The following is a 17,591-nucleotide window of genomic DNA, read 5'->3' as shown; positions in this document are numbered from 1 at the left end:
CGCTAATTGCACTTTTCACTAATGATTTATGGGTTTTGTGAAAGGGGGGAAATTGGGGGACGTGTGTGTGTACACTCTAGTGAGTGAGTACAGCTGGGTGAGGAGACATGATTGATGACGAGTGTGTGGATCAACTGTCAGTGTGGAAAGATAGACCCCCAGTAGGACAGGGCTAGTAACACACATAAGCACACACGCGACTGGTCAGCTGCTGTCAATTTGTGCCAGCACGGGGAACATAGACATAAGTAAATAAACCCAAAGATGGTATCCCATTGTACTCTCCAAGTGCTCATTTGGCTTATTCTTGAGTGACGTGTGATGCTAGCGAAGTGTTGACTATTAGGTTCAGTTAATATCCGACTTTGAATTAATTACAAGAGCCTTCAAACTGTCATTGAATTGTCCAGAATGTGTCTCTTTGCTGCAAAAAACCCTACTTATTTTTCAGAAGACGACTTAGAGCGTGAAGCCGAAATACACATCATCTAGTAATTGCAAGAACTTTTGAGCGGGGCCTAGAACTGCTCAGAGGCCTACAGACAGGAGTGTGTGTGTATACTGTATGAATGTAAAGCAGAGCAGAGCTGATGAAGAGCATTCAGACTCAGCTGACTTTGAAAATCTCCTCAAAACTCTTCATTCCCGTTTTTCCTTTCCACAGCTTTTAGAGTATGACAAAGAGCTGTCGGTGTTCAAGGATCGGCTACATGAATTGGAGATCTCTTTCCCACCCAGGTATGGAACCATTTCACATCACACACACCACCTATTCATACTACTAACACCAACATCTACATCTACATCTGCAGCTGTCTGACAGTCCTGCAGTGATATCAGGTTCTGAATTTATTTTAGCCACTATAGCAGCTGTTGTTGGACTGACATGTAAGTTTGTGCAGACATTCACAATTTTTATGAACTGGATGCAACTCATCTTTTCAGCTTTGTTCTAAAGATTTTTGGAAATATTTCAAGTGAAAGTGAAGTAGTTCAGGTGAAATAACTGACAAGAGTCTGGTGATACGATATTTTTCACATTACAGGGGTTGTAATTCACTGCACTACGACATATTGCCACACTGTAAGAAAGGTGACAGTTATGTTTTTTTTTTAAAGAAGATGCCACCATATGCATAAAATCTGAGTAAAATAGTTTACTTTTTATGCAGTCAGAAGAGTGGTATCTGCAGAGTGCGACTGTAACTTCCAACATCATAGCACTGCTTTTTGTGCTGTTTTTCTGCTGCAAAATTAACATTCACCTTTAAAAAAAAAAAAATCACAACTCACCAAAGTGGTGCACTGGACAGTGACAAAATGACCAAATAAAGATTGACCTAAGTAGAGGAAACCATAAGGCATAAGTGTTTACTCACAGGGGGCAATCACATGTTGTTGAATGCAGTAACCATGCTGACCATAAGGACTCATTATTAATATGTAAAATGAGAAGTCAGTCACCCCCTTATTGTCCAGAATGGCTTTATGAAAGCTGTTGGATCTGTATTTGATGGGTATCAGTTGTTATCTATGATTGGATACGGTCCCAAACTGCTCCCATGTGTATGTTTTTTCATGTGTGTGTGTGTGCATGTGTGTGTGTGCGCGTATGCATACATGTGTGCACGCTGCTGTGCGAATGCTTTGGACAGCATTGATATTCTGTCTCAGTGGGACTTGGGGGAGACTGGAACGGGTGGTCTCCTTTCCTTTTCCTCAAACAAATGCATTTGCAATTAGCCCTTTCAGAGGAGAGGGAGGGCAAACACGCGGCCGGCACGGAAATATGTTTCGGGAGCAGCGCGTTAATGGCGCTTGACCTTTGCCGTCGGTTGTGACTCAATCAGTGCAGATAATGAAACGCTGTAATCAAACAATAATTACTTGATAAACTGCTCTAGTGGCAGGCGCAGGGCGGTGGGGGATTTTAGTGTGTGTGTGTGTGTGTGTGTGAGAGAGAGAGAGAGAGAGAGAGAGTGCTTGAGATACATAGAGCTATCAAATTTTGTGTGTGTGTGAGTGAGTGGCTCTGAGTGTGTGTTTGAGAGTATGTGTGTGAGTCAGTGTGTCAAGGTTCTGCCAGTCCCTGTTTTTTAAATGACTCTGTGTCTTAATCAGGGACCCCATTTACATCACTTTGCATAAGTGACAGGTGGATTTATTGTCCTTTTACACTGGCTGACTTTTGCACCTATCCATATAATACTGAATCATCTCTCCACAGGGAGGAATGAATGTGTTGCCGTGGAAGAATACAAATGATTTCCACATACTTGAGGTGATGATGAATCAAATAGATGAAACCCGGGAGCAGCATATGAAATTTGATTTGATCTACTCTGTGCGCGCGACAAACCACATCATTGTCAGCCTTGTAATGAGTAGCAGCGGCCTAGTTAAAGTTAAACAACCCCCTCCTCCCACTTCACACACGCACACACACACCCCACATACGCATATACTGGTACCCCTCCCCCTGTCAGGTCTGCCTTGTGCTCCTTGAGCAATCAAGCCTCAGCGATTGTTTTCCGTCACATAGCCTGCTCCGGACCAGCCCCTCGCCATCTGTGAGGTTATTACTCTTTTTAATGCAGGCCATCAGAACACACCCTCACTGGCACACACACGGTCATGCACGCACACGGCTCAATTTTGTTCAGATCTATAAATCAATACCAATGTCACTAACATTTAATCTGCAAGTTAATTCTGTCTGTTGTTCTGTGGTGGATAAGAAGTTGTCACAAAATGAAATATGTTGTCAAGGATGAACTAAAGGTTGGATAACACACAGTAGCTGATGTACAGCCACTGTGCAGAAAATTGTGTCTGCGGCTTTTTATTTTTACCGGGTAACTATGGCTGTAGCTTCGCTGGCCTTTAGTGTTTTTGGAGTGGACATCCACTTTTGGCAGACATACATCTCTTTCCCCACACATGCACGTATGAATTCTTCGCCTTGTATCACTGCAGTGACTGCAAGCTGTAAAATGCATAACTGTTTACTTTCAAATAGTCATCTGTCAAAGTTGGCCGTGACAAGTCTAAGTGTTTGGGCACCGGAGTGAGGAATTTACCCTGGCCTTGTCACAGTTGGACCTGGAGCCAGTCGGCTGCCTCGGGACAGCTCATACGCACTCATTCACAGGAGCCCCGTGTATGGATACTAGTTGTCTCAGTCTGTGGGGGAGTTTATGGGGGAGAATTGATGAATCTCATAATCAGAAACCAATCATTTATGTGCTCACAGTTTCTCCTGTGCTCAATGCATGTAACTGCAGCAAGCCATTAGGTCATTATCTTGGGCTGCAGCGTGGCCATTTGACTGAAAATAATGGTAAGTTTTCCTCTACATTATGGTACTTTTTGATTTCATATTAGGAATGGCATAACTACAGTAATAGCCCCTAAAACATACTAAGGCACCAGTAACTTATTCATGTATTTTGATTGATTTAGGGGAAAGCTTTTAGTACTCCTCTGATCTGATTTCTTTGGCCTTTTTTTTTTGCATGAGATCGATGCAAAAATTGAATCGGGACCCCAGCTTTAGGAGGAAATGCAGTAGACAATGAGGGAGCTGTGGAAGAATGTATTCTGCCTGTAACATGGTTACTGGGAATAGGCTTTGAGGGAGATTTTGAGTGACATCAGACCAGCGGTACGACTCCATCAGTGGACAAATCATGAGTGATTTCAGGGCAGGGAGGTGGTGTGGATGTTGTGCAACGTCTGTGGGAGAAAGATGGAAAAAATTCAGGAGTGGAAAAGATGGCTGCTCTCCCTTGGGTCTGTTTTTAAAATGGCAGAGAAGATTCACAGTACAGATATATACAGTACATAGCATTTGGGCACTAATGAGGTAAAGTTACTAAAAAAAACTACATGCTATCTAGATGTGGGTCTTTGCAATGGGGAATATGAAATTTATTATTATTTATTATCTATTATCTAGAAAATATTGTGTTGGCTATTGTGTCAAGGCACTTATTTCAACACTGCTGCGCTGTTCAAGTGAAAGTGTTAAAACCTTGATATACAGTGCAGGTACATGCAGTTCTGTTGATGGTGTTCATGTGCACCTTAATGAAATTAAATCTTTTGATTTATGTATTTTATTTATAGATCTCAAAACACACACCAACTGATGACATGTGAAAGTGAGAACATGGGCCCAAAGTGTTAAAAGACATAGATAGATAGATAGATACTTTATTGATCCCAAGGGAAATTCAACAACATTTAACACTGAAATTGAACAAACAGAATCTTAAAATCCATATCGGTGCAAAATGAGCCAAACAAAACCAAAGCCGAAATTATGATTTCTGTATCTGCGAGTACACAAGGTTCAGATAGGGTCTGCATAACATAGATGTTGTGTAAACAGAAGTGCCTGGCGTCTGAGGTGTCTGCAGCTGTCTGCAGTTGTCCACGTATGCATCTTGGGAATGTGTTCAGGCCCGGAGCATCTGTAGCAACACTAGCAGTTCTGTCAGATTGTACTTAGGCACAGTGGTGTTTTGAGCTAAATGCTAATATCATCATGTTAACATGCTCTCAATGCTAATTTGTTGATGTTTAGTTTAATTTAGCATGTCAGCATGCTAACAAATTTCACACATTGTAGCAAGTTTTGACCTTGTGTTTTATGAGAGGACAAGGACTCTCCAAAGTCAGTAAGATTTATCTTCTCAATCCACTGCACAGCATCATCTCCAGGCAGGGGAGCAGCTTCAGTGACAGGCTGCTGCCACTGTCCTGCTCCACCGACAGTGGGGTGGAGCGTTAACGTTAACGTTCCTCACTGTTCTGAACTGGAATCTGACCTGCACACTGTTCACCGTGCACCTTAAATTATTATACATTCTGCTTTGTACTGGACCTTTTACTTTTTGATCTTTGTTTACTGTGCTTTTATTGGTACTTATTGAATGCCTTTTTATCTTATGTCTGTGGATACTGCTGGAATTCATGAATTTTCCTTGGGGATGAATAAAATATCTATCTAAAGACATGAATGTTTATAAAATGGTATCGCAATTCATCCAGTACTTGGCGACTGTTGCAGCTACAAGTATTTCAACTAGAAAACAGCATGTTTAAATGCCAACAACCTCAAAATGCGGTGTGGGAATTTAGTAGCATTGTGAATAACGTAGCGCACTGGCACATTTTTTCCCCTCCCAGTGCTTAGGTAAACCTCTGCTCAATTACATATAGAGTGAATGTTTGGAATGGCATGGCTCCAGTCCTCTGTGTCTGTGTTTGTTAAGTCCAGACATGGAAAGAAACAGAGCGTGGCCCCTGGGTCAGTAGGTGAGACCAGTGAGAAGGCAGAAACTGATAAACAGTTGTGTCTGAACTGTTCGGGAAGCTCCCTGGGACCAACCTCAGCTGAAGGTCTAAGAGAACAAGCCATAAAGTGTCTTGCGTGCTGGGGAAAACTACAACTGGTGTGAAAGAGGATGGGGAAGACTTGAAAGCTGATGCCAGGCAGAATGACTTTGCTTTTCAGGTGAGAAAAAATTCTGGTCAAGTAACATAAATGGCTACCTGCCAGTTCCCTTAATAACTCTTTATAAGAACATATGAGAGAATTGTCAGAGTAGTGGAGAATTTCTTGAGACTCGTATTGAGCTCATAGGAAGTGCTCACACAGATGGCCCTGCTGTATACAGTTACTGCCTTTGTTCTGTGAGTAACACTCTTCACACAACACCCCTGGCTTCTGAAGGCCTGTACGAGTGATGTCACCCTCTCTGTATGTGTATTTGACTGTGAATACATTGGTCCTATAGCTCCACTGTTTGCATCCAACACGAACAATGCTTCTTGTTCTCTCCTCTGTGAACAGCCATGCTACACTGGAGTGGAGACATGTGACTCCATTTAAGGAGCACCACAAACATACTTACAGCAACAATGTCTACTTAAAGCACTGCATCCAAGCCTCTGTAAGTGCGTGTGGTGGCTGAGCGCGGCCGCAGTATTCAGAGGTACAGGCTAATCTACTGAACAGAAACGTTGTTTTACAACCACCAGTGCATCCATCATTCTAACGACAAGAGAGCCTGTGAAAATGATGAGGGGCCATTGTGGCGATAATAGCTGAAGCTGAGCTTGTATACTGTCTTGTGTCATTGCTTCTTGTCTGAGATGATGCCACTGAGAGGGAGGCTTTGTTCAAAACAGTCTTAAGCACAGACGATTAAATGGATGCCATCTGTGTCTTCTTGTCTTCATCTAGAGAAGCTAAAGTCAGAACATGTCATAGCTGAACCCCAACAGGATGTTGTGAGCCACGAGCTACCGATGGCATTTCACTCTGTTTGTACTGTACTATGCCAATGTTGTGCCTGCGAGGCTCCCAGCTCTACAAACTGAAGCAAACATTCAGCTTTATTGATAGCATTTGGCTGATCTTTTTGAATCTGTGTGTGTATGGATGTGTGTATGCGTGTGTTGTGTTTTGCAAAGCCTCCCTTGACAACGGCAAACAAACATAGCTGTAGAGGCAGCGAGTCATTCAAAATCCACAGTTTCTGACTTTTTAGCCAATCCCGGCCCAGCAAAGGCCACTCCAACATCCCATGATGCTCTTTACCACCCCTGACCTTGTGTAACTGATAATCCTGATACTTACGACTCTTATCTTTGGCTTCCTGCCCTACCTATATTCCCAAGTTTATATTGCCCTCATTAAATTCCAAGCACCCAAATAGCCCACTGTTTGGCCTGTCACTTATTTGTCATTGTGTAAAACAAGGTAATAGCTTTTCATGGGGAGATAAGAGAATGTGGGACAAGGAGGTCTGGCCTGTAGCTGAGTTTCCAGTCCTGTGGATGCAGGTTGGTAGCCAGGCCGGCCCAACTAAATCTTAGCTTTGGTTTCACACACACAGAATTTTTGAATCTTTTTATTTTACGTGTTATTTAAATAAAACAAATAGTTTGTATAGTAAATTATGGCTGGACACCCCCCCCCCCTCTCTCTCTCTCTCTCTCTCTCTCTCTCTCTCTCTCTCTCTCTCTCTCTCTCTCTCTCTCTCTCTCTCTCTCTCTCTCTCTGATGGGTGAGGCTGAGGGTGACACACTATAGGTAGGGCCTTGGCTCACCTCGGCAGTTTTTACTGTTGCAAAACAAAAAAGCGCCAGATGAACACACGTGAGTGATGCATCAGTAGTCAGGTCAAACATCAAACACCTCATAATGCTACACACATTTATCATCTCAGAAACTCAAAAGAGTGGAGGAACAACTGGGATAACCATATTCAGTTGTACACAACAGGTGATTGCTGTAAAAAATGTAAACACCAGAGAAACATTTCAGTTGACCGTGATGAAGGTCAGATTTCTCTCTTGGTCGTTAGCATATCAGCATGTTATTTTAAATAGAGTAAAGCAGTATCACACTAGCTTTTCTCTCTTCCCCAAACGTCATTCTAGCTAACATTGTAGTCGCTGCTAATTTGACACCAGTTAAGCTGAGGGTGTCTTAGAGCTAGCCGGAGCTTCGTCTGATTAACCTAATAGCGTGAATGCATGGCCCAGGGCTCCATCTCACTGACGATTCATCAGCAGCCATGTGTGCTGGCTGTTTTGATTACCGTTGATTTTATAATGTGAGAACATTGCATGTGTAGATTGAGGACACAACTTTTAGAACAAAATTGGATTTGACAAATTACTGAATTAATTACTGCTTATGTTGGCATCATATTAGATGGCCATAAATTTTACACCAAAGATCCTGTACCCCACAGTTTTCTCTGAGATTTTTAGGTTGAAGACAAATACAGGTTGGTATTTTCTATATTGCCATTGCAGCTTTTTTTTTTAAATTGTCTCAACAAAAATATGCATGTGACACACTGTATATGAACAGCATAGGTTTTGAGTACTGCTGCATTCATTATGTGCAGGTGGAAGACATACATGTAATTCCTAAATGCCTGCAATGAATTTTAAACTGTAAAGGAACGCATTTGATTAAACAGCATCCCTATCAGGACAGTGTGGCACTGTGGCAGCCATTTGACCTGTAACTGCATGACAGTCACAGACTTTTTCTTTAACAAATCAAGCATGCATCCTTAGTGTTACACCTGTTCCTGAGGAACCAGCACTGAATGAGATTCATGGCTGCATTTTGCTATTATTTTCTGTTGTTGTCCTTTTATTTTACAACTCTCAGTAACTGAGAGTTCTAAAAGCGTAATCATTGTAACATACTTGCCCTGGGCTCAGGGTTGGTAAAGCTGTGTATGTGTGGATACCTGGAAGTGCAGCTCCCCCTCCTACACAGGTACACAATTGTTGGACTTATCAGCTTGGGCCATTAATTAGTGTAATTAGTCTTCTTCGGGCAATAAGGGTCTGATATGAGCTGACGGCCTCCAGCCCACACACCCTCTCGCACCGTTTACCTTCCACCGATAAGTTTGTGAGCTGGCTAATCGGACACATTAATCACTTTGGCCCCAGCGCACCATTCGACTGTTTGCTGTTGCATTAAGGCTTGTTATCTCCATTGGAGCCAACGCAGGGTGCGGTAAAACAGAAAGGGGAACAGCTTATACCTGCACACACGGGGAAGCAGAATTGCCCTTTAATGGTCATTGCTGAGTATTTTAATCAGCTTTTACAATGGCTGGCTGTCATCAAAAATGACTGAACGACACCAGAGTTTTGTTGTTGAGGTGCTCGAGGAAGTTGGCTATCAGGCAGGAGTTCATTGTTTGAAGGAGGTGAGGGAGAAAACTTGATTTTCTCTCAATCTCTTTAACACCAAAATGACCCCGGTCTTGTTAGTCAATAAAGCTATAACAGGATCCCTGATAGGAGGATTGTTCACAGGCTGGCCTGGGACCGTCCCCCAGGAAGCAGCGGCATTCAGGCCACCCTGAAGTCGAGCAGCTCCACAAGCCCTTTGAAGACTTTGCTCTTTTCCACCCTCACTCTGCCTCTTTTCTGCCTGATCCATCTTTATCCCCTCTCTTCTGCCTCCCTGTCTATCTCTGTTTCACTCATCCTATTCTTCATGCTCTCTTTTATCCTGGGATCACTTCTTTAGCCCTTTGATTAGCATACCAAAACCCCCCATGCATTTCCCCCACGGTTTAAGTGCTATTAATGCTAATTGGAGGCAGGGAACTTCTCTAAGTAGCTTTTTTCAGGTCTGTTTGTACACCTGGTGGGGGGGCTGTGGATGTGTGTGTGTGTGTGTGTGTGTGTGTGTGTTCACAGTTTACAAAGAAATGCTCTCCATATCACTGTGTTGCCATTGATTTCATTTCAACATCAGTGTACAGCTGATGTGACGCTCATGCTAACTTGTGTGTGACGTCGTGGACTTCATTTGTACAGTACACACGTCGTAGAGGAAGCACTTTAACTTAATGTTTCAACAACTGTACTGACAGACAGACAAAATATAGAAGCACTTTCATATTTTAAATATAAAATCAGTCTAATCCATCTGATGATTAACCTTGGTTTTTCATTGTGTCAGTTTATTTGACTGTGACGGTGCTCACCGATCAACTGAAAAAAGCAATTCTGTAAATGAGCTGGTAAATATTCATTTATTGTCCCTTGCCTGATCTTAAAAAAATGTAAAATGAGTTGGCATACTTTATAAAATCCATAAACGTGACATAACAAATGTGCACAAATAACACAGCACTAAGAAAAACGCGTTGTTAGCTAGAGTTTATAGTAGATAATGAAGTAAAAATAACATGGAAACAGGAAAGGAATAAGACAGACAAGGCAACAAATGAAAGATCGTTTCTGTTCAGATGAAATATTCAGATCTGGCAGCATTGCTGGATTTGTTGCCATTAAAATGAGATGTGAAGAGACACGGATACTCACAACTAAAAGCCAACTGTTCCCCCCTGCATTAGTCCAGGTCCCATAAGAGGAGGTACACTTTGCTGCTGAGAGCTGTAAGTGGTAGCAGAGAAGTACTAGTATTCCACTAGGACCAGATGTTGCAGTGCTAGTAGTAGCAGCAGTAGTAGTTGCAGCTGCAGCAGCCAAACAGTGATTTAAATGCACACACATACATTATAAAGCAACCACAACCAAATGCTTATTAAATGCATTCTGCTTTAGGACAAAGTCCAATTAAGCTATCAGAGCTCGCCGAGTGTGAGGAATCGTAGGCCAGATGTGTGTGTTTATTTTATCATTAGGATATCGCCATCCTCGGAGAGGAGGCGCTTTGTGCTCTGCTACGGTTAGCACGCGTGGCACTGAAGGAGCAAATTGGATTGGTATTACAGTATGTAAGCCCGGTCTTACATCCTGATGAGCACCTACAAACAAATTGGATTGGTGGCGTGTAAATCTGAAGCAGTTTGATGAGCGGAAGGGCCAAATTGAATTCTCAACAATGTAAATCTGTATCAGCTCGGTGGCTCTCCGCCCGACTCCAGTCCTGCCGCCGCTTAAATCATGCAATTGTTCCCTGCTGTTCCAAGATACAATCTCTCTTGGCCATTTGCTGCGGCACCTAATCTGTTTTTGATGACCCTGCAGGGATGTAGCTATACATATGGGCGAGTGGATCTCCCTCTAAATCACTCTCTTTCTTTCTTTTTTTTTTTTTTTTGTTTTACTTTCCTCCTCCTCTCTTGCTCACAGACACACATTCACAACCTGTACAGCTGGCAAATAAAGACTTTGATTGAGCCATCCATGTGTGTTGATTCAAGAGATTGCTTAGATGATTGGTCATACTTCCGGGCCTCCTGTTGTCTCAGGAAAACATTTTGATCTCAGTGGCTGAGATATGGCAGATGACGTGACGTCTCATATATATTATTCCTCTAGAGCCCTGCTGATTCATATAAATTACATTTATTGCCTTCCTGTTGTTTGTGCAGCACTTTACTAGAAGATACTAGATAACACTCATGCTAACTTGGATACCACTTAAAAAAAAATATATATATATATATATATAAAGTTACTATAAATGCTTGTCACATGAGTCTGTATTTTTTCTATTTACTAGTTGTGCTTTGCTTTTCTGTCTCTTCAGTTATCCATACAGTGAAGACAGCAGTCAGGGGAAGCAGTACATGAACACCAGATGCCCCGCCTGGTGTGACCGAATCCTCCTGTCTGCCTCTGCCAGAGACCTGGTCTTAAAGGTGAGCCTAAGTGTGCCACTTGCGATCCAATTCAGAGGCTTCTGATTGCTTTTCAAAGTCACATTCCTTCATATTTTGACCAAATTGTCACCGCTCAGCTAAAATACAGTCATCTTTATTTCTACAACTCTATCGTCCTTGATCCGCATTCCCCTCCCTGCCCTCCATCACTTCACAGATGGAAGGATGAGGTGTTCGTGAATATTAATTTGAAGTGCTAAGCCACAGGTCCACCCAGGCAGTATATATATATCCCAGCACTTCACCCTAGTGAGCCCCATCGTCTTCATAAAGCCACAGATCTGTCTCCTTCCTCTGAGAGGACCCTGCAGGTCCCTGCTCAGCCTCAAATCCTTCCCAGCATTGTAAACTCCAAGCCAATCTGCCACCTCTATCTTCTCCCCGTATTCTGTTTGCTGGATTACTTAAAAATCCACCATGCAGCTCTGCCAAGTTTTCCCAGAGTTTTTGTTATCTGTTTTCCATAAGACAACAAGACAGCTTTTGGTTTGGGAAAACAAGATGCCATAACCAGTGGAAAATATCCAGTGTGGAAAGTCCATGTTTTTTAAGCATTTAGATTCCCAAACACAATTTTGACTTTAGAGATCTGAGTCTCTTCGTGTGTGCTGGATCACGCAGACTTTCATCTGTTAACGTGTGTGAAAGAGATGCAGCAGTGTATTGTACTGGTGGATTCCACAGCAGGAGGGAGGCTCAGGAAGTTTGTCTTTCTTTTGTCTGCCAGAAATGAGAAATTCCTTCCCGATCTTTCTTCTTTACCGACTAAAGCTGCACTACTACAATAACTCTGATCACTCTATTACAGTAAGTGAGGAAAACGAAGGCTGGAGAGCATTTTAAAATGATAACACCCAGTTTGTTTCTCCCACTTAATATGTCAGAATTATGTAAAAGGTGATTCACATACAGCTGGGTTGTTGTTTGCTTTTTTTCCCCCCTCAAGCACTGGCTAATTGCTTGTAATGCAGGGACAGAGTGGAACAGTTAGTGTGTTCACAGATTGGCTGATGATTCACTGAGCACACACTCTCTGGCTCCGAGCATTACAGATTGTTGAGACGTAGGCCCGTAAACAGCCCGGCGTGTGGCGTCATCTATCATGGCACGGTCGGTTAACTCGCCATCATGTTATTTTCTGCTTGCCGAGCCCTAACACGGCAAAGGTTGCGCGCTGGCTGCGCGGCGCGGCACCAGCTCCAGGAGCGCCGGTAATGAATGTTTAGCCGAGCGAGCTCTCCCTCCCAGCCGGAGGGCCCCGGGTAATTTGTTTATCTGTCTAAAGATTACGCAGCCCGAAAATCCACAATTTTATGCTGCCTTTGTAAATTATCAAGTGTGTGTTTGATGAATGTATCTCAGGCTTTGGGAGGCAGTGGCTGGCAGACAAATAGAGAGCTGCCAAAGCGTGGCCTGCTACAAGAAGGTAGAGTGAGGTGGAGGCGCACTGTGTGCTGACCCCGCTCCACTGCAGGATTGGTCTGAAGTTAATTTGGATTTCGCTTTATGGTTCATTCTCAAGCTCTCTGTCTCTTTCTTCTGAAGCACCAGTGCAGCTCACCGAGTGTCTGCGTGTGTGCGTGTATGTGTGTGGGGTGGGGTGGGGGGGGTTGGGACTGGCTGTTTAAAAACTCTTTAGTTCAACCAGACAAGTGTGATTTATACTCCAGTGTGCAGATTCATGTGTGAGTGGGTAACAGCTTCTTTGTGTGCAGAAAGCGATATTGAAACATGATTCCCTCAGATAGGCACTCAGATTACACTGACAGTATTTGGTCCAGAGGCAGATGTGCACTTTGTAAATTACTCCTGCTTTTCATTTGTCCCCACTGTGCTGTGTGCAGGTCTCAAACTTAAGACTGTGCTGAATCCTCAAGGTTCATCCAGTTCAGTTTGTCAGTCATAGATTCAGATGTTGTGCTGCTGCTTTAAAACTTAAATCTTAAGGAATTCAACAGAACAAAACAAAACAAATTAATTTAAAGAATTTCCCTTCAGGGATAAATAAAGGAATTCTGATTCTGATTCTGATTCAAATGTAAAATCTTGGGATTCTTTGAACTGATTGTTTGAATACGTCATAAATTTGAATTACTTGTTCCTTACTAGTGGTGTTCACTTTAGACGTTTCCCCAGTATTTTACCTGCATCAGTTTATACAGAGTTGCAAAATGAATTGCTGGGTCAGAATGAATATATTAACCAGGAAAATAAACTGCACAGAGTGACTGCACTGGTGAGAGACATTTCAATATCCAAATTGTGCACAACAACAAAAAAGAGGGAAGTTACTATCCACTGTTGATAATAATTTAATCCCATCATTGGATGGTTCCCAGGGACTTTTATTTTGAAATCACTGTAATCCTATTAATTAAGTTTAATGAAGTTGGTACATTGACTGCTCATCCACGAATGTGTTATAAAACATGGCTCAAGCTTGTAATGTGCTGTGTAAACCCAAGCACGGCGCTGCTGACTTTGCATCCTCTGTGTGTTTCCTGAGTGTAACCGAAGCTGCAATGCAGCACGAGGTGGAACAGTCGCTTCATATAATGGACATCACATGTCGTTCTTCACTTTTTTCATCCTCCAAAAAATTTGATTTTGTGTGTCTGCAGCCTGAAAATGAAGAGAAGTCTGTAGTCTATGATAACATCGGGCCCAATGTCTGCATGGGGGACCACAAGGTAACGACGGGGGCTCTGCCCACATCCTCACTCTGTATGATTGTGTTGTGTTTAAACTGTTCACTGTAAACTGCTTCTGTGAGTCTGAGCCTGGAGTGGAAAAGGATCTGCTCTCAACACATCTGTATATAATGAGAAACCAGCTATCAACATCTGGATGTCTCATGAGGCTGATAATTTTAATAAAAGTTATAAGATGTGCTTCAGTTATACTATATTGGCCGTCTCCTGTATGGATGTTATTGCAACATTTGGTTTGAATTGATCCTACAAATATCTCATTATTGAACGTTTAAGTGCCATTATTAAGGTTGAGTTTAAAGTTGGAGTAGTGTAAAAGCTTTTTCAGATTCTGTGCCAGATTGGCATAAAGAATCTTTTGAAGACTGGGAAGAATTTGAAAAACAAAACTTGTAGAAAACACATATATTCAGTCTCACAACTCAAAACCCTACAGCAGTCATACCTCACTTAAAACTGTTTATATTCAAGGAAGAATGTTAAGAAATGAAGCCAAGTCAAAGCAGCACAGAGAAGATTTTTAAAAGCTGACTGTATAGAGAGTGTTACACACTGTCGCTTCAGTCTCCGCGGTGTCAGCCGCCGAAGAAGAGGCGCCTTAAGTGAGGCCTTTCATCAATACTTAGTGTGTCATAGATAGTAGTGTGTGTGTGCGAGGTGACCCGAGCACACTGAGAGCTACTGCAGCAGCCCTCACCTCCCAGCCACACACTGCTGCTAAAATCACAGCTGGCTATGTTTAAAAAATGTCCAGTGTAGTTAGCACACAGGCCCAAAAATGCACGGCACTGCTGTGTGAGTTTAACCTGTGTGTCACAGGAGCCCGGAGAAGGGAAGCTTGTCCCAGAGACCATTAATAAAGTCTCCCGCTTGTCTTTTCTAACTGTGGTCTGTCTCTGTCCCCCTGCCAGCCTGTCTTCCTGTCCTTCCGAATAACAGCGGGGGCAGGTAAACCTAATGCAAATAAGCACAAGTGTTGTGTGGTGCAGTGATGTCGTGGTAAATATTAATTTTTCTTTATTATACTTCTTCCCATTGTTGCTACTGTATGCTTTGATTTGCTTGATTCTTCATTACTTTGCACAAGTGGCTCTGAAGGCAAATATGCCCATTTGAAGAGTTTTATTTCAAAATAAAACATCATCAATGGAAAAATGTGACATGATTGCCGATTGCTTAAAATGCTACAGTCATTTTAAGACATTTACTGACAAAGTGGAGCTGCATCTTGTATTTAAACTAAAACGAGTGGAAAACGGTTCATTTTTCTTTGGATGGAATGACTACTTGGTATTTAAGAATAAAACTATTGCTTGTTTTCTCTCCACAGGGAGGTTTTGCCAAAGGGGGGGAGAAGATATTTCATGAAGCGCCTCTGTGAGAACACCAGAGAAACAAACAGGACACCGACACACACACACACACACACACACACACACACACACACACTTTGCACAAGCATACACTGAAGAACGTAGTCAAAGTTTTTCAGCAGTGCTGGCGAGCTGCAGTTGTCCTGACACCTCATCCATATGAAAACACAGCCGTTTTCTCTCCATAAAACACTTGTTGAGATGTGGACGAGCACCCGTGGGCCCGGCTCCAGACAAGACACACATCGCTGACCTCACTGTTGCCATGCAACCCCATTCCCCAGAGAAAGAAAAAAAAAAGGACAGACAGATAGACGGACAGACGGTCGAACGGATGGACGGACTTCTCTTTTCCATGCCTCAGCCTCGTTGCCAAAACTCTAATTGAAATCAGTCCTACTACATACTTTTAGACACCGTACTTGTCATTTTTAGGTATGCCTCTATGTATAGAAGCTACTTTCCACACAGTATGTAAGGTGTTTTAAAAAAAGTGCAATGCAAAAAAGTTCTATATCTATATTGTTAGGGTTTTTGTACATTGGACAGAATAGCATAGAGTTGTTGATGGTTTTAGTGCCGTTCTTTTTTCTGACCATACTTTTTGGTCCCTTTGTTGGAATAGATAGAACCTTTTGGTTTATGTCAACAAATTCTATACATACATATATATTTTTTTTTTGTTTAGTTTTTGAGTTTTTGTTGTTGTTGTTGTTGTTGTTGTGTACACAACACACTGCCATGCCTGACACATCAGTTGAGTCTCATTTTATATACTGTACTTTTTAAAGAGATAATTTATGATTCTTACCAAAATGTTTATGCTGAAGTGTGTGTAGACAGAGTGACTGTGTGGGTGTTCCTGCAGCCACGCTGACCTTTGAGTAGTCAGTACAAGAGGAGAGAAACTGTTCAGTGATTTATTGCCTATTCAAGAATGTTTTAAGCAGTGCCATAGACCATGCAAGTATATATATATATATATATATAAGATAATGTTTCATATATAGCACTCTCACATTATTTCATTTACTCTAACTTATTTCTATAATATTATGGTCCTGAATGTGATATTTTAGATAGGCTTGGGTATCCTTTAAATGGAATTTTGTTTTTGTTTTATTTTTTGTTGTTCTGTTTTTGTTGTTTTGTTTTGTTTTTTGCAATTTTGTTACTGCATTATGGTGCCAAGTATCCTACACAGAAATGAAGTGTGTAAGAGTTCTAAAATACTTAAGTCAGACGGTAAAGTTATAGATTATGAAATGTAAAACAAAAAAAGAAAGAAAGAAAACAGAGAAACTCTAAAGGCGGGGAAAGAGCGGAAGACTTGCTTTTTATTTGTTTAGTACGTAGCCTTCACCGTTCATTGCAAATAATTTGAGCATTAAAGACGCGATCGGAGACGCCAGCGTTTCCTTTTATCGATTTCATTTTCTACACTACAGGTTTCAGAGTGTGTGAAGCCGTCAGATTGATCCTCCGTGATTTTCTTTTTTTTTTGCATCTAAATCACCGCAAGTGGAAATGATTTTGTGCCTGCCGCAGAATTATTTATGTGGTCTTGTTTGGTTCGTAGGCAAAAAGTTTTCAAAACAAAAAAAAAAAACAAAAAAAAAAGCCTGCTTGTTTTTGTTCCTGCTGGTCATTGTGAGTATACTGTAGGAGTATAAGCCGCAGTTTTTCTTCACTCCATCTTATTAAAGCAGATAGAGATTTTATTCTAGCCCCTTCTGGACGGCCTGGCCTCTGCTGTAGGTGATGCAGTTCTCAAGCAATAAAAACCATTAGAGCTCAATGGCTGTTTGTCCTCATTACCTCTCATTTCACCTCTTCATTACACAACAAGAAAGGTCTTCGTCATTTAGTCTTCCGCCACATCATCAGTGTGTTATTAGTGTGTTATTACAGCAGTGTTACAGAGCCAGAGATGGGAATCGTGCGTTTCCTGTGGTCGTTTTTCTTTGGGGAGCTGCACTGTGACACCGGCTTTGATTGGTTTAAAATGGGCCTCCGCGCCAGCCGCGAACGAACATTTCCTAGAGGATTATGCTTCATAACGCTGACTTTGTCACATTTAGGACATTGTGTATTTTTTTATATATTGCCATAATTTTGCTAAGTTATTGCCGGAATTATTTTCTTTTCATTTTCACAAAAAATAAAGTAAACAAATACGGTTAGCTGCGAGAGGCCCTCCTGTACAAAAACACCGTGTGGGTCTATTTGGAGATGTTTAATGTGATCTGAAATTTAAATGCGCAACGTAGCACTTCGTGAAGTGGCTTATTTGATAAACTTCCCGAAGTTCAGAA

General features: G+C 41.9%; 1 protein-coding gene across 2 annotated transcripts in view; it reads left to right on the top strand.

The window, feature by feature from the left end:
- The window catches only part of LOC124066256 (inositol polyphosphate-5-phosphatase A), a 132,105-nt gene extending 115,237 nt beyond the window's left edge, over positions 1 to 16,868 (top strand). Inside the window, exons 12-16 of one of the 2 annotated variants that reach the window (XM_046402525.1) lie at positions 665 to 738; positions 11,060 to 11,171; positions 13,814 to 13,882; positions 14,815 to 14,851; positions 15,234 to 16,868. In XM_046402525.1, coding sequence (XP_046258481.1) covers positions 665 to 738; positions 11,060 to 11,171; positions 13,814 to 13,882; positions 14,815 to 14,851; positions 15,234 to 15,271 — 330 coding nt within the window. In that variant the 3' untranslated portion in view covers positions 15,272 to 16,868. Of the gene's footprint in view, positions 1 to 664; positions 739 to 11,059; positions 11,172 to 13,813; positions 13,883 to 14,814; positions 14,903 to 15,233 lie in introns of both variants that reach the window. The other variant, XM_046402524.1, reaches the window with a different exon arrangement.
- Positions 16,869 to 17,591: the final 723 nt, after the last annotated feature.

This window comes from Scatophagus argus, chromosome 10, assembly GCF_020382885.2.
Source record: "Scatophagus argus isolate fScaArg1 chromosome 10, fScaArg1.pri, whole genome shotgun sequence".
Classification (NCBI taxonomy): Eukaryota; Metazoa; Chordata; class Actinopteri; family Scatophagidae; genus Scatophagus; species Scatophagus argus.
The sequence above is the reverse complement of the archived record's forward strand: the minus strand, read 5'-3'. Positions and strand labels throughout refer to the sequence as shown.